The sequence below is a fragment of the Hydra vulgaris genome, chromosome 03 (genome assembly GCF_038396675.1).
Source record: "Hydra vulgaris chromosome 03, alternate assembly HydraT2T_AEP".
Lineage (NCBI taxonomy): Eukaryota > Metazoa > Cnidaria > Hydrozoa > Anthoathecata > Hydridae > Hydra > Hydra vulgaris.
The window spans coordinates 55,210,001-55,229,180 of NC_088922.1; the positions used below are offsets into that span (position 1 = coordinate 55,210,001).

The 19,180-nt window shown below is 27.5% G+C and overlaps 1 protein-coding gene across 2 annotated transcripts in view; it reads left to right on the plus strand.

Annotated features, from left to right (window-relative positions):
• LOC136078275 (uncharacterized) overlaps positions 1 to 18,543 on the plus strand; it is a 123,954-nt gene extending 105,411 nt beyond the window's left edge. For both annotated transcript variants that reach the window (XM_065793725.1, XM_065793724.1), the window contains exons 19-23: positions 7,306 to 7,383; positions 12,030 to 12,146; positions 17,818 to 17,929; positions 18,017 to 18,088; positions 18,160 to 18,543. In XM_065793725.1, coding sequence (XP_065649797.1) covers positions 7,306 to 7,383; positions 12,030 to 12,146; positions 17,818 to 17,929; positions 18,017 to 18,088; positions 18,160 to 18,320 — 540 coding nt within the window. In that variant the 3' untranslated portion in view covers positions 18,321 to 18,543. The remainder of the gene's footprint in view (positions 1 to 7,305; positions 7,384 to 12,029; positions 12,147 to 17,817; positions 17,930 to 18,016; positions 18,089 to 18,159) is intronic.
• Positions 18,544 to 19,180: the final 637 nt, after the last annotated feature.

The window sequence follows — 19,180 nt, forward strand, 5'->3', positions numbered from 1 at the left end:
AATATTTTTAGTTTTATAAACGTTTATTTTGTAAATACTATGCAATAAGATAGAGATTCAACATAAAATATGTTTTTAATTAGGTAAAATAAACACTCCAAGAACAGACCACACTATATCTTATTTTAAGATTTTATCTAGCAATATTTTATATAAATTACAGCTAATATAATTCATGAAATTCTATACAACTTTTTTGTATGCTCTTTACAAATTTCTAAATCTGTTTACAATACCTTTAAACTTTACTTATAATAGTTTTATTACAAATTTACCGAATTTGAAATAGCTAATTTAGGATAATTTTGTAACAAAAATTTTATTTTCCAGTCCATGTGGTATTTTACTGATATTATTACACAACGCAACTATTCACAAATGTTCTTTTAATAATTACTACATAGCAAATAAAAAGTGTGTAGTTTTTAATTTGTTTAATTATTTTGTTTGCAGATGGATGGTACCATCTTTCATGCAACATAAAATTTATGACCGCTTGAAATGTTAAAAGTGCACAAAACAAAGGGATTGTTAGTGTTTCAATTAAAGAGGATGAAGTTTTTACTGTCTTTATCTCTAATATGAACAGTAATCGTAGTCATGATTGGACTTTTTTTAAAGCTGTATACTACATCCATGAGCCATGCTGGTACAAGAAGCTGCAGAATTTTAGTTTTTAGTTTTTAAGTCTTTTTTGGGAATGTTGTTGTGGTAGCTAGTAGCTAAAACAGTTGAAAAATTCCAGCATTACCATGGTAAAAAAAAAAACCAACCAAGATTTGTTTGGCAACTATCAGTTTCTGCACAATCAGTTGTTTTAATTACTAGAGCTAGTGATTTGAAGCAAAATTTTTTAATTTAAGTTTTTTAAGTAAATGTCAAAAAATTTTAATGACACGCCACAATATGGTAATGATAATCTCTGCTATGTATGAAACTAAAAGGTTAACACAATCTGTGTAGCAGGCATTTACAATTTTTACTTTTTTAATTTTTTAAGAGAAATGCACACTTTATGTCATTTGTTTGTTGCATTCATTAGAAAGACTAATTAAAGCCACTCTTCATTATGTTAATATTCAAACTTGCCCAAAAATGGTGCCAGAATGGTAAAATTGCCCAAGTTTACCATTCTTGCACCTTGCATATTATGATTCATTATATAAAATGGCAATAGAATCATATTTATTTAAAAACTTGTTTTTTTTTGTTTTTTTCTACTATCATATATTACTTGATTTTTGTTGATGATTTTAAGTTGCGCGGGTTCATTTTTTTACACTTTAGATTTGTTAACAAAATTCGAATGAAGTATCTATGACAGCATTAGAGTTTTTTTGAAGAATCTATTGTTTTTTATTTTATTTTAAAAGGGTTTTTTTATAGGGTATATTGCCATTTGATTATTTTTGGTTTATTTATGCTGGAAGTACCTATTTTTTTAAATTCTAATAATTTTTTAAAAATTATTAGAATTTTTATTTATTGTGCTTAGTTTTTTTTACCAGAGGTATGGTAAGTGATTTATTTTATTATTTTTATTTATATTGTGCAGTAGATCTACACTTTATAGATCATATCATCAAAAAAAGATTAGTGTTTTACAAATTTAGGTATGGTTGGGTTTTGGCTATTTGTAGTGAGTCCTTTTTTACTGCAGTATAAAATAGGCGTAAGTCGCGGGGTAAAGCATAAGTGGTGATGACGTTTATCTGACCGGATAAACTAGTTATAAGTGCTGATCCTCATCAATTATTGTTAGTACTGTTTAGGTGTATTGTCTGTCTTATTTATTTTTAAATATTCTTCTATTAATCTTTATTTTTGTCTTGGCAACTGTCAAAATCTTTTAAACTAGCGGCTTTCGACATGTTTTGTTGATGTATGACTTTTGTTGTTGTTTTATTATGGTTTCAAAATAACGTTTAATTCAAACTGTAGAGAAAACTTTACTTTTTGGAAATTTCGATTTAGATATGGTTTCAAAGTTACTTTTAATTCGGACCGTAGAGAAAACTTTACTTCTTAACAAAGAAATTTTTATCATGGAAAAAATTTAAATTATTTATAAGTTCATTGTTCGAGCATGTATTAACTTATAATAAAATGTGTAAATCTCTTTTATTTTGTCTATGTTACCATTAAGTTAATGTTTAATAGTGTCTATTATTTAGTTACAAATCCACAAACATTAACACTGTGCTTGCTGTCTCACTGCTGTTTTTGACTTAAATTATCTTCACTAGTTATCTATTGTCTCTTACTAATGTTGTATTTGGTTATTACAGGCATCTTTGATAAAATATTTTTCTCTAGGATCAACAAAGAAAACTGTTTACTCTATATATCGAAAAAAGAAATTTTGTACCATTTACTCTGGCTAAATTGTTTTTGTCAACACCACATAGCAACATGAGGCAATATAATAAAGAAATCATTCGGGCTAAGTCAAATTTCTCACATCACTTTAACAATAAATTAGTTACCAACATATTAAAACATGTCCTAACAGATGATAAAAAAGAGCTTTTAATTTTAGGATTAAATTTTGTTTTTTCAATTACAAATATGTCCCTTAATATTCACATAACGGCTTTTGGAAAATTTAAAAAACCCTTCTCCAACAACTCTATTTTGGGACTGAAGAGATAACGAGACATCCATTTCATAAAAAATCAAATTGGTCTGCCCCTATGACAAAAAACAAAACTATTATAAGTTATCTTAACTTGATAGAATGTGATATAACTGCACTTGTTTTCTCACAACTACCAAAAAATAAAAAAAATTTAACTCCTAAACCTATTCACGCACTAAACTCCCTTATGTTTAATCCCACAATTACCCTAAAAAAGGCCGACAAAGGAGGGTATTTGTATTTTAGACAAAACTGACTATGAAGAGATCTCTCTACTTTTATCAGATAAAAACACATAAACTACTCTCAGAAGATCCAACAAAAAGTACAGCAAGAGATGTTAACAATCTTATTGACTATATGTTTCTTCATCATATGATTGATAAAATAACATCGGAGTTCCTACGTCCATAAACACCCCTTCATAAATCCCTTCATACACCCCTGTTTTATGGCCTTCCCAAAATTCATAAGATAGGTATTCCCTTAAGACCAATTGTTTCTGGTTGTGACAGACCAATCGACAACTTATCATTTTTTTATCACAGAATTTATTCAGCCTGTTGCTGAACAATTACCAGCATACTTTAAAGACACAACACATTTACTTAAAATCCTTCAATTTCATGTACTAGAAACCAACATTACATTCTTGTCACAGCTGATGTTATATCTTTGTATACAAACATTCCTCACTGCGAAGGTATTAATGCCGTGAAATTTTATTTAAAGAGAGCACTGCCATATAACGGACCCATAAAACGCCCACCTAATGCTTTTATTGACATTATATTAAAAACCATCCTAACCCACAGCAACTTTCAATTTTCAACTGATCACTTTTTACAATTAACAAGTACTACCATGGGAACACGTATGGCCCCGCCCTATGCTAATTTATTTATTGGAAGTCATAAATCCATAATTTAAGTCATAAATTATGTTATTTTTTATTCATTATGCATAAGTTTTAACATATTTTACAATTGATTGTGCACCTTGCACAATTTTTTTTTACAAATGCATGCAAGAATGTGAAACTATTTTAAAAACATTTGCAAACTGTTAACACATTTGATTTTGAAGTATCCTAGCATGAGTAGAGAAAACCTAAAACTAAGTTATACACAAGCCTAGAAAATATTTTAAAGAAGTCTACTGTTGCGGAACTTATCCAGCATATATCAATGATGCATGATAAATTTGTTAAGCAAAACTAATCAATATTATTTGCAAGAAATTGAAAGAAGTATCAATAAATGATGATTCTCTAACTGCTGTAATCTAAATTTGATACTTGGACTAAAAATGCTCAAGTGTTTCTATAAAAATGATCTGCAAGTGACTCATGAACCTTACAGTCTTGTTTGCTACTGAATTTTTTTTAGTGTTGTTATCGACTTCAACTAAATTGGCTAAAAGTTAACTAGTTAAAAGTTGTAATTAGCCAACTTTGAAACATCGAATAGTCAATTTAATCAACTGAGGACTTCCAACTAATTGATTAAAAGTCGATTTAGTCAAGTAAAAATCTTAAAATCCTTATATATTTTCATTCAATTTAACTTTTCAATCTTTAATTTTTGTTTGTTTGTTTAGTAACAATAGAATGTGCTATTATAACTATTAGGGGTCGACCACAAATTATGTTGTGCAATTTTTGACCATTTTAGACCCCTCCCACTACATCATAACTCTTTAGTAACAAAGTAACAAATACCATATGAGTTGTCACAAAACCACTAACCCCCTCCCCCTTCCTAAAGCGTGACATAATTTATAGACGACTCCTTATCTAGTTTTTTGTTTACTTTCCTAAAGTTTTATCAAATTCATAGCATGTTAACATTATTTATATCTAATTAAACTTTCGATTATGTATTTCATTAATTTTTTTTTCTTTTGTTTACTCAATGTTTGTGATTTTCATAAATACTTAAATCTAAATGTCATTAATCTATACAATGATATTGTAAATATGATTGAAATGACTCTTGATATATAGCAAGTATTTAAGTATAAAGGTCCCTAAATCATTAGGGTCTGGAAATAGATTGTCTTGTTGTTGGAGCGGCCCTTCTCTCCATTATCATGGTATTAAAAATAGAAAGCAAATATAAATTACTTTATTATTTTTATTATAATATAATTTAAAACCATAAATTATTTTGATACTTCGACAAAATCGAATTTTAGTCGACTTAGTCGATTTCAAAAATGTATTAATCGATTTTAGTCAAATTTAGAAAATATATTATTCGATTTCGTCCCTAGTTGAATCATTGGTTAGTTTTTTTTGAATTAACAATTATAATTTATAAAATAATATATATATATATATATTTATATATATATATATATATATTTATATATATATATATATATATATATATATATATATATATATATATATATATATATATTTATATATATATATATATATATATATATATATATATAGAACCCTTAGATGTTGTCCGAAAGTTTTTTCCATATTTTGTTGACAAAAAGTAAAAATTAAAATTCAAGACCGGAATTTTTTTTTTTTAATAATGATAGACTGCCTGCCCCAACCAAACCCTCAGTCGATGTAGCACTCCCTTGCGGGTCAGGCTATTTGTCAGTCGATGTAGCAGCACTCCCTTGCGAGTCAGGCTATTTGTCAGTCGATGTAGCAGCACTCCCTTGCGAGTCAGGCTATTTGTCAGTCGATGTAGCAGCACTCCCTTGTGAGTCAGGCTATAAGATAGTCGATGTAGCAACACTCCGCGCATGATTTACAGTAAAAAAAATAAAAATAAAAACATTTTAATAAAAAAAATAAAAATAAAAACATTTTATTAAAAAAAATAAAAATAAAAACATTGTTTATATTGTTAAAAACATTCAGAATGTTTTAAAAACATTCAGAATGTTTTAAAAACATTCAGAATGTTTTAAAAACATTCAGAATGTTTTAAAAACATTCAGAATGTTTTAAAAACATTCAGAATGTTTTTAAAAACTTTCCGGTCAATTAAATTTGCGTTTTTGTGGTTTTTTTATATAACAATTAATTTGTAATTAAATTAATGGTTTTGACTTTCGTCCAACACGGAAATGTTGGACGAAAGTTAAAAGTAATTAAAAGTGACGTATATGTTGGCGTAAGAATCACTTTTTTCCTTCCGCTCTTCCCAAAGCCAACAAACTATAGATCTATATATATATATATATATATATATATATATATATATATATATATATATATATATATATATATATATCCAGTGAAAATGGCATGTCAACCAAAATAACAACTTTAAAAAAGTTTTTATTTCTGAAAAGATTTATATATATGGTTTATATATATATATATATATATATATATATATATATATATATATATATATATATATATATATATATATATATATATATATATATATATATATATTTATATATATATATTTATATATATTTATATATTTATATATATATATATATTTATATATTTATATATATATATATATATATTATATATATATATATATATTTACATATATATATATATATTTATATAAATATATATATATATATATATATTTGAATATATATATAATTATATATATATATATTTATATATATATATATAAATATATATATGTATATATTTATATATATATATACATATATTTATTTATATATATATATATATATTTATATATATATATATATTTATTGAAAATTACCAAATACCATTGAAAATGGTATGTCAAGCAAATTAACAACTTCAAAAAAAGTTTTTTTTTCTGAAAAGGTTTGTAACAAGATATTACAAAATATATTTAGCACTACAAGCCTTTCAATATTTCGTCAGTAGTTTCAACATTGAAAGGCCTTTAGTACTAAATATATTTTGTAATATTTTGTTACAAATCTTTTTAGAAATAAAAACTTTTTTTGAAGTTGTTATTTTGCTTGACATACATTTTTAATTGTGTTAGTTAAATTATATTATTATATATTTATATATATATATATATATATATATATATATATATATATATATATATATATATATATATATATATATATATATATATATATATCCCCACCACATCCCTGGTACTGCACTCAACTTGTTTCTCCGCACAATGGCCTTGTTCGACAAGGTTTGTGTTTCAGAGTTATAGAGTTAAGAGAGGGTTATAACCACAATAAAGTAGCCTCCTCATCTGTAGTGGCCTTCTCGGCCTTGAGGAAGTGTATGTATGTATGTATGTATATATATATATGTGTGTGTGTGTGTGTGTGTATATATATATATATATATATATATATATATATATATATATATATATATATATATATATATATACACACATATATATATACTCATTTAACTTCTAAATTTTGAGGGGATCATTACAGTTGTTTAAAACCCTCAACCCAATAACTTTAAATTATGAGCCTTAAAGATGTTGCTGTGTAGAGAAACAATTTAAGTGTGGTACCACCAGGGACATCATGGGATTCTATTTTGAATTTAGTTAAAATTTATTACAATTTAATTAATGTGCTAGACCTTTAAACAGTAAATTTACATTAAACATTATAAACATTTATATTATTTATAAACATTGTTAACTGAAATTGTTTTTTTAATAGTTTATTTATATTTTTAGCCCTTTTCTGTTTTTTCGTCTACTATTATGGATACTTTTGATAAATTTGTTGCTATGGATATCATTACTTCTCAACAAGTATAATGAAACTTTTTTTTTTTACTGTGTTATGTATTGTTTAATTTATTTTAGATTTGCTCTTTTTGTATCATTTGTTTTATTTTGTGTTGTTTTATTAAATGTGTGTTGTTTTCTTTGTTATGAATTGTTTACTTTATTATGCATTGTTCAGTTTATTGTGCATTATTTCCATAGTTTTCATGAGTTTTGCAGGTAGAAGTAGGGGTTGATTTTTTTTTTTTATTGTATTACCATTTTTTTTATACCCATTATTATATTTTCCCTTTATTATTGTATTATTGTATGTACAATAAAGGGAAAATATCATAAGAGTTTTACAATGTATAAATTTAAAAAAAATAGCAATAAATGGAAACAATTAATTACAATCACACAATAGTTGACACAGTTCTTTTTAGTGTAACTTAGTGTATTTTCCTTTAATTCATTTTTAACCATGTTATATTTTCTCAAGTAGTTTCAATTTTAAAATTTCTTATTTCATACATTGTGTATCACTTGCATTTTTTTTTTATATTAACACATTATAAGCGGGTAGCGAAATAGACTAAACAGGTGTGCGTAGCAGGCAAAAATTCGCATAAAACTACGCGTTTGAAATCTAATATGCGGTTCATAAAATAGATGAACTGATGTATACAAAAACATATTTTAATAAAAATTAATAAAACTGCAACAATTTTTTATAATAATATAATATATTGTTTAAAAATATTTACAATTTATATAAAGTAATTAATTTCTAAAAATTGTTTTTAAAACTAATTAACTTATTTAAAACTAATATTTTTGTACTGTGTGGTACTTAAAAAAACATTCTCCTTTATGAAGAGGCACTTTGCAAAACTCGCACATAAAGCACGTTAAACTTTTTTTTTTATGTTTAGCACAGACCCAGCATTGTTTTTGAGGGTGCTTTTTTAGGCCACCAATTGTAACTATTTTCACAATTTTATGTTTTTTGGCACCAATAGTCTGTGTGGTAAATCACTTCTTGTGGGTGTAGATGCAGATGTACTTGGTACTGGATCATCCGAATTATCAATAGCTTTACCACTTATCCAATCTTTGGCAACATCGAGTAGAAAGTTTTTATAACTTTTTTTTGAGTTGTTATTTAAAGTTTTGAATACTCTGAATGCATTAAATAGAGCGCCATTTAGCATGTACATGACTGTCTTCTTTGTCCATTTTTTTGTGCGCCTTACGATTGAGTAATATGACAAGTATTGGTCAGCGCGATCGACACCTTTCGAATACTTATTGTAATCGACAACACATATCGGCTTCCAAATTTTCTGCTTGGTATTCCAGTCAACATTTGCGCTTTTTGACAATACTTGCGGAATGAATTGTTGTTATCATTCTTACAGGTCTTTTTGATTGCCAGCTATGCAATAGAATATCTTTTCGGCAACGGAACATGGATTCGCCTTTTTTTAAATTTGCATTTTTTAGGCATTCAGGAAGGCCTCTATTCTTGCGTATCGTACCGCAGCTTCGAAATTTGTGTTACAAGAAGACATCCCTTGTTTCGACACTATTATAGTAATTGTCCAAGTAGACATGGTGCCACAAGTTTTCGCATGGCTACAAAAGTTGCAGAACTGTCTCTTGAAGACGGCTGCCATCACCAGCATATATTTTGAAATTGCAAATATATTCACTCTTTGCTTCACAGATTATTCGTATGAGCAGTCCATATTTGTGGATTTTAGATGCGTTGTACACTTTGAATGATAATCGACCTCGCCACGGCATAATACTTTCGTCTAATGATAATTCTTGTTGCGGCTTATAAACATTCTCAAATTTGGGTAAGAAATATATTATAATTGGACGAGTTTTTTTAACCCGGCCTCTTTCATTTTGATCGTTTGAATTGTTGGAAAAATGCCAAGAATACTATATTTGGCGAAAACGATCACGACTCATTACTTCCGCAAAAATTGGGGTTGTAATTGCTCTTTCTGTTGACCAATATTCATCCCTGGTATCTTTGCAAACTTTGCCCATAAGAAGAAGTAATCCCAACATTTTTTTTAATTCTACCGAAGAAACGTCTTTCCATTTTACACTTTTTGCTCTGTCCTTAAACCTGTCGATATTTTGTTGATGGTAACGATAAGTTTCTTCGGCCATGTAATCGAATAAATCATCTCCTATAAAAAGTTGAACAACTTCAGCTACACTTTTTGAATCACTTGGTATCACAACAACGCCACTTTGTCCTAAAAATTGTTCTATAATTGGAGGATTGTCATATTCTGACCACTCCACTTCTTCATTCTCACTTTCTTCAGAATCGCTTGGCGGTATGGGTAAAGTCCTACGTCTTCTAGGATGAAAAAAGTCCTCATCACTTTCACACTCGCTTTCAACTTCTGCAATATCGGCATCACTTGCAATTTGCGATAAATTGTCTGCGTAAATTTTACTGTCACTACCACTATCAGAATCCATTTTTTGCGACAAAAATTTTTGTAATAAAAAAATATTTAAAAAAAGATGTTCGATCGTCAAAAGCTCAATAAAAACTGTCTGAAATATTTTTAAAATATCCATTTAACATTCCTTAATTAATGAATGTTTATATAAAAGAGAAAACGATTAGAGATTGCTTAGTCTATGCATATAAATTATGAGCAATCGGAATGTAAACAATAACATAACAAAATTGATGATTTTTTCATTATCTTTATTATATAAACAAATGTTAAAGAAATTACGTTGAAGAGTCTTAAGAGTCTAAACAAAAAAGTACGAGCTAGTCTTATCAGTTTCATATGTAAACCAATCGAGTAAAATTACTTTGTGCCGCTTTTAAAGTAAATTTATTCAAACGGGTAAAAATACCCAACCCGCTAATAGACAGCAGTCCGCAAAGCAGGTATTTTTACCCGCCTTGCTTGTAACGTGTTAACTTGTTTCACATTTGACTAATCAGACTTGATACACAAAAATAAAACTTTATAGTATATTTATTCAAATAAAGACAATATTAGAAATATTTTTTTTTATTTTAAATGTTATTCAGATTTTTTTGTTAAAGATTTAATAGATGAAATTTTGAGATATAATTACCAAAAATCTATAAATTTAGTGTAGTGTTTTGGGCATATAAAATGTCAACTAAAAATTTACACAATAAATGAACCTTATAATTGTTCACTGATTAACACACATCTGTGAATTAGTTTTATATATATATATATATATATATATATATATATATATATATATATATATATATATATATATATATATATGTATGTATTTATGTATGTATATATATATACATATATTTATATATATATAAATATATGTAAGTATCATCAGGAAGAGTTCTTCCTGATGATCCAGCAATGGTGAAACTTCAAGTCGAAGATAAAAGTTAGATAAGTGTTTTTTACTAATTTATATATATATATATATATATATATATATATATATATATATATATATATATATATATATATATATATATATATATATATATATAAAGAAGCTTTATAATAGTTGTCATTTAGGCTGTTAAAATTTTTGTTGCTAGGGCATTGCCAGAGTAAACAAATTTTTTTAATTAATAAAAAGGTGCTATTAAACACACTTTTAGTTCAATAAAAATTTAAAGAGTGAAGTCATAAATTTTAATAGTGATATAAATTTAAAGAGTAATATGTCATGAATTTTGGTCAAAAATCTTGTTTCTTTTTAGAGGAGTGCCACACTATAATACACACTCTAAGTAACATTAAGTAACAATTAACAAATAGTGTGTGCTGTGACACAATGTACTCACAAATGAAAAAAATATGATCATGGTGTAGAGACTGCATGCATTTCAATGATCAGAACCTAGTATCCACAAAATATATCAAGTGTTGCTTTGGTATATTTTATTCAATAAAGCTAATAATTGTGGCATTATTGTGTAATTTTTACTATACTTGTGTTTTGGTATTTAAATTTGTCATTTCATATATAAGTTAATTTTTAGAAATAGATCTCTCATATATATACTACCTCCCAAACCTAAACATGTCAGTTGATGTTTCACTTATATTTTTTTTATCCTTGTTTCAGTGGGTTGTCAGTGACACACAAAAAGCTATCGTGCACGTTGTACATTATTATGTTATTTTAACTTTATTGTTTAAATTTGTGTAAAAATATATAAAGTAAATAAAATATTGAACATATACTATTTTTATGGATTTACTGTGACAAACCCAATGTTTATTTAAGGATATCATTTTTTTGTTGCAATGGGGTGGGTGGGGGGATGGGATGTTTTGAAGGTGGCTTTCCTCAGTTATAAACAAGTTAAATTTTTTTACTTTCTTTTTATTATTCAAAGCAATTAACTCTTAATTGCCAACAATTAAAAATTTAAAAGTTAATTTAGCTATTAGTTATTAGGATTTTAAAACCAAAAATTTACTACTGCATTTAATAATGAAATTTTTGTTTTATTTTTAATAAAAAAGCAAATAAAAAATAACAAGTAATAATAATTTTTTTTGGCACTTTTTTTTTGGGGTCCAAATCACTTTAATAGAACCAAAACAGATCTGGGTTCGTTCCTGATTTTATAGAAACAGTATTTTAATGAATTTAATAAGTATGATTTAATATTTTAGCAACATTTTGAAGATCAAGCTCATAAGAAACTTTCTCAGAGTGTAAATGCAGAATTTATTGATGAAGAAGAAGAAGTTTTTGGTGGAGCAGATGCAGACAACAGTCAAATATTTGAGGTTTTTAGTTACAGAATTTTTAACATTACTGAAATGTTTAATTTTTATCTTTTATTTAAACCAAAAATCGTTTTTTTCTTCTAAAAAAATCGCAAAACCGGTTGTTAATTATACATTGTTAAACAGATAAATAGTTTGAAGATTTCTTGTTTTGACAAGTGTAAGCCATTAAGTAACATGAAAAGCACAAATATTGTGAAATATAGTTTTAAAAAGCACTTTGATATTGCATTTAGTTTTATTTATTTAAATATTTTTTTTACCAATTATTAATAGATTACGTACTGACAGAATCTTTCAACAATATTTAAATTTTAAAATTCTTATAATAACCAAAACAATCCAGAAAAGACAAGAAACAACAAACAAAATATATATATATATATATATATATATATATATATATATATATATATATATATATATATATATATATATATATATATAACACACACACACACACACACACAAGTTACATCAAGGAAGTTAACTGATTTAAGATTTGTTTTTATGTCTATTTGAAATCCAACGTCTCCACAAATGTTGCAAAAATGTTCTTGTATTTACTAGAAAAAAACTTCCCTAAGACACACAAACTTCACAAAATCTTAAACAGAAACACTGTTAAGGTAAGCTACAGTTGCACTGAAAATATAGAAAAAATTATAAAAAACCACAACAAAAAAGTTATCTTCCCTAGAATTGAAAATAATGATCCAAAATGCAACTGTCGAAACAAAGCAGAATGCCCCCTGATTGGTAAGTGCAAATCAACAAATATTATATATAATACTCAAATATTTCCAAAAGATGCTCACTATGTCTGTATGAGAAATTTACTATTATATCATATCCAAAACCTGAAGAACTGTTAAATAAGAGAACCGAAATTATATCAAAGTGCCGCCACGAAAATAAATTTTTATTAAAAAATTACAAAGCTCGCTACAAACCTGACTAACAACTATAAATAAAAATAACTATACTAATCTGCTCCATATATCTCTAGGCTAACTAATAAATTACTCACATACACAGCTTTTGTAATATATTTCATAATATTATGTACATTTTTATATCAATTTTAATTCTTATTTTCTTATTTTTATTTTCTTATTTTTTAACACACAAATAATACACATTAACACATAAAAAAATTTTAAACAACATTAAACATATAACTATTTCACAATTATTAGCCAACTAAAAACAAATTAATAATATTATTAACCTAACTACTAATCAATTTCCGTCCCGTAACGATCTAAAATACAAATATAAACCGCAACGTCCACTAAACAAATCGTAGCAAAATTAAATTTTTACTACTTGCCTGATGATTGTGATAACACATGAAACTCAGAGTTGCAATATTAAATTATATTATAAACATTAGCATTTAGCTAATTCCTGGTACTGCGTGTAACAGTAACATATATATATTATATATATATATATATATATATATATATATATATATATATATATATATATATATATATATATATATATATATATATATATATATATATATATACATATATATATATATATATATATATATATATATATATATATATATATATATATATATATATATATATATATATATATATTTGTAAATATTTATATTTATATCAGTCCCATGAATGAGAGATGGAATGTTAGACCTAACTTTGTTAAAAACACTGTTGAAGGTTTTCCAAAAGTCTTTAGAGCCTAACTTCTGAGATAGATGTAAGATTTAGTGAACTAGGAATAATAGAGCTTAGCAGCAGACAACACCTTTTTGCATCAGTTTCTGGCAATAATAAGCAGACATTTGTTCTTAAGAGAGTTGTTCTTTTGAAAAACATGAAAAAAATGATTACGATCAGCTGCACAAGAAAGTGAAAACTACGGAGTAGAATGTGGCTTGACTTGGAACTGATGAGAAGGAATAAAAGTTTCCATTCCCGCCTGGATCTAGGAAGTTATGTAATGAGAAAATATATCAGCCCAAGAACCGTCACAAAGAAAATCACGGAAGGATTCTCAGTCAACCTTAGAGTAGTAGTAAGTAGTACAATGATAGAGCAAGTCCGAAGAAGAAGTATGACATGAAAGATTTGTAGAGATCATTGCGTGGTTGGAACCATCTAAAGAGAAAACAAAGAAACTGAACACAAGCTAGGCTTAGAGATCAAATCAAGAATTATATGTAATTGGTTAGGGTTGTCAGGAAAATGAGTCATAAATTTAATGCAGAAGTCATAAGCTTTAGTGCCAGCAAGGTTTGTATTGTTAGAGTCAAGCCATTAAATGCGATGAGCATTAAAGTCTCCAATAACAACAGTATTAGCAGAAGGGTAGAGAAAAAAGACATAGTCAATTTGATCAGAAACTAAATCTAAAAGAGTGCAGTCTTGAGAAAAAGAAGAACAATAAAGAGCAAAGAGAAAGGTGAAGTGTAGAAGTGCTCAGCAGAAGCACATTAAAGAATGGTCAAAAAATTTAAACCTGACTTCATGACAAATAAACAAATTGATGCGAATGTATATCTGCAAGCAAAGCATGTGACAATTGGAATCTATACGAATCAAAGGATAGTACCCATCAACACTAAGATCTAAAGAAGGAACGATAGAGTTTAAGTTGGTCTCACAAAGAGCAAGCAAGTCTGGTGAATTTTGCAAAAGGTGAGATTTAACTGATGGAAGGTTAATTCCCAAACCACAAACATTTGTAAAATATATATTAAAGCAGCTAGGTGGTGGGGATGGTTTTTTATGTTTAAAATTTTGGGTTACTTTTGGCATGATTTAAGAGCACAGCAACCCCAGTAATGAGCTATGCAGTTGTCTCAATCCTGCTAATTAACCCAAAATTGTAGCTTAAGGCTCCTTATGTAACCTTGAAAATGTCCACCAACAACGTTAACATGGACACCATCCATGCGCAACATAGCACTGTTAATAATCTGATATTTACTAGCTGCTCATGAAATCAGCAGCTAGTAAATGACAGATCATTAACAGTGTCAGTAAATACTGAACTCTAATATAGCAAATCTGAGAGCTATGTTAGAGTCCGGGAAACCTTACTACCAGCCAGCATCAGAGCCATTAAACTGAGTTTTAGAGCTGTACCCTGATCAGAAGATTACAGGAAGAGTTGCATAGCCACTATTAAGGTGCCACAAACTAAAACCTATGAGTAGAGTCAAGAAGATTCAGCATTCATTATCCTAGGCAGGAAACTGTGTAACACAGGTTTACATCTATGCCAGCCTAATAGATGAAGAAGGAGTTCCAGGCTGGTTAGCAGAATTATCTGCTTACTCCTTAAGTCTTTGTCAAGGAGGTCTTCTTCAAGACAGTAGCTTGATGCAGTTAACATCTGCCCAAGATGAGTATTTTTATCAGGGCACTACCTCTAGCCTTTATTCAACCAAGAGCCCTAAGGCAGGGGAATGAATAAAGCAAACCCTCCAAGTCAATAAAGCATGGGACAGATAGTACTGGGTTACATGATACCAGTAGTAGGGTGATTGTGGTGATCCTGAACCTGACCTAGAGTAGTTAAAATAGGTTACTTCCTGTTAGCACCACTTTTAAGCATTGATGGGAAATGTCCAAGAACTGAAGTGTTAAGGACTTATCTTGAAGAGCAGTTTAAAGACTTTGAATCAGAAGAAACGTTAACTTTTAAGTAATGAATAAAAACAGGTTGTGTAGCTCTTGAATCCTTACAATTTCTAGTAGAGGACTTCATGGATACTTTATTAGTGTCAGTTTTATCTCAGCACCATTTTATTGCTAAAAACCAAAGCAACTATTAGGGATCATTGAAAAATGAACGTAATTCAAATGAGTTAATAGGTTTGATGAATTTTTCTGAAAATTATTCCTTTGCTGTGCAAGATGCTGTTAGAGATTTTACTGGGAAAACAGCCAAGCAACCTTACATTCTTTTGATGTTTATTAACAAACTGGATGATATAATTCAAAATAAATGTTATTGTGTTATCAGTGATTTCATGCATTTTTTTTTTATTGAATTTATTTAAGATCGGTCAGCTGCGCAGTACAAAAACTTAAAGAATTTTATGAATTCATGTTATACTTTATACTGACTATATATTCATTTTACTGACTTTGGCATACATGCAGAGTTGAATTTCTTTGCAACTAGTCCTGGAAAATCTCCTTGCAAAGGAATCGGAGAAGAGTTTAGCAACACTTGCCAGTCTTCAATAACCAATCAATAATTTTAACTCCCTTTAATTTATATGATTTTTGCAAGGAAAGTGTTGCAGGTATTACTTTATTTATGTTTCCAGTGATGGAGTGAACAGTGTAAAAGATACTAAGGAAAAGCAATTTTGTTGCGTGTATTTATGAAGCACATTAGTGGATTAGTAACATTCATGAAATTTCAGAAGAGCAGGAAGATGTTTTCATTGATTTTATGCATCCTCATGGTTAGCTCAGTTATTTTAGTGGCCTAGCAGCATGAACTAATGTTGGGTTCCGGAGGAGCATGTTATTGCAGTGATCCCAGATCCAATCAATTATGCAACAAGTCAATATTGCAACTTACCATCAATTGTTGTTTCAGACATTAGTTCCAAATTTGAAGCCTATTTTTGATGTAATATTATAAATCTTCAATGATTGCGGTTACATTAGCGAAGCCACCAATTTTTTTCAAATTTTAAAAATAATAATTAAGATTTAATACTAACTATTAAACAAAAATTTTCTAGCCTTCCAAGATAAAATCCTGCACCGCCCTTGTTGAACTTTAAGTTTAGCACAAAATTGTAAGTGAAAAAAATGTATAAATTGACCTGATTTTTTTATTTATAGTACAAATCTCTCCAAAATAATTTTTTTTGTATCTAGAAGTGCAAAGTAAGCACTTGCCAATGCTGCAATAAAAAAAATTTAAAAACTCTACTTACATTAAGGTTCAAATACGTATAATTTTAAGATTTTTTAGTTGTGACGCCATTATCATTTCAGAAAACCTCATCATAGACATTTATAAAAGATTTTTACTTCATATCATTATGTTAGTTTTTAGAACATTCAAAACAAAAATTTTTTTTTCAGAGATAAGACCTTACAAAAAATCCAAAAAAAAGTACGTTGTTGAATTTTTGACGTCAGTTTAGAAACTATAAACAAAAATGTAGACACGATATAAAACTTGTATCTAATATAACCTAATCAAAGTTTGGTATGTCTTTAAAAATGTTTTGGGTGTGCCTATAAACCTGAAATAATAAACATTATGATCAGAAAATTTGGCAACTTTCATAAAACATATATACTTCAACCAACATAAATCATATAAACACACTGACAAAATTTTATCTAAATCTGAGATAGTCGCGTGGTGATCTCTGGACTAAAGGCGTGTAATGACCCAATACAAAAATGTTTCTTAAATACTAAATTTTAACGTGTGATTTTATATTTTTCAATTTTTTTTTAATTTTTTTTTTTTATATGGCTATGAGCAAATTTTTTATTTCGCTAACTTTACTGCGTTTTTTGCTTCGTTTTACTACATTTGCAACGTTAAGTTGAAAATTGAAATCGAAAAGTAAATAAAACATTTGCGAATTGAAATCGAAAAGCAAATAAAACATTTTGTATTAAATATAAATAAACTTATTTCTTAGTTCTTACCAAGTGAAAGCAACATTCAGTTATTATCAAATTGGCGAGCATGCGTAATTCCGTTTATTGAAATAGCATATTTAATAGCCAATCTTATTCATATTAAAAAAACAGGTATGCAATTTAAAATGAAAAAAAGTTAGATTTGAGGCAGTTGTTATTTAAATTTGAGAAATATAATATTTGCGGTTCATCTTTTAGGCGAACACTTTTCTTCAATGGATATATTTAATTTGTGTCTTCAAAGATTCAAAGATGGACTTTTTGAAAATGGTGAGATTTGAACTTTAATTTTTTGTGGAAAAAAACTTAATACTATTTTTACTTTTATTTTTTTTTTGCAGGCGAAATTCTTGATCAATCCTACGTCACTAAATTCTTAGAGTATTTATTTGAAAAAGAATATGTCGATGACGTCGATGATGAAAATACTTTTGTTAAATCGTCTATCAGTGGTCAAACCCTAAATCAATTATTGGTAACGATTGTTAAATATAGAATATAATTTTTTTTTAAAACCTATAATACTGTTTAAAGATTGCTTGGTTTGAAAAAAATTATCACGGTTTTTTAAATCCATATATAAAATAATTTTTGCATTATACATTATTATGTAATAATATTATATATTATATACATTCATATGTAATATAAATGTTAATTCTTAAAACTTTGTAAATCAAAAGGTATTCAATCTTGAGTTCAATAAACTTGTTTATTTTTTTAAACTTTTTTAATGTAACTTTTTTTAATGTTTTTTTACTTCGGAGGGCATAGACGATAACTCGTAAAAACAACCGATTATAATCGCAGCTCATTTCGATATCCTGCAGAGTTTGTGTGTCTTAGTTACTTATTGAGTGAATTTTAAATAAAGGTTTCTAAGTGTTTTAGGAAATCAAAGAGTTCAAAATCTTTGTATCCCATAAAATTAACGAATAGGTTTCTTTATTTTTGATAAAAACTCGAAATAATAATACTAACAATTTTGGTAGTTAAAATGATGAAAAGAATTAGCTTGATTTAAATCTGATCATACGTCAAATAGACAAATTAGATTTTAAATGGAAAAAAACTTAAGCTCTCTTCGCACCACCATTGATAGAGCGTTGTTGTATTTCGTTATCGGCCAAACGCAATAAACATTTCCTGTCATTCGGAGATTTTACTGTGAAAAACTTTTAAACTAGCCAGCTAATTCGCTAGAGCGAAAAATTCTATACAATACTGTAAAAAAAATTCAAAATAGTTTTTCCTTAAAAAATAGTTCATAAAGACTTAAAATACATAAGTCGTTCAACTATACATGCCATTCCATTATGCCCGCTTTTACTCTAGTGGTATTATGATGCTAATAAATTTTGC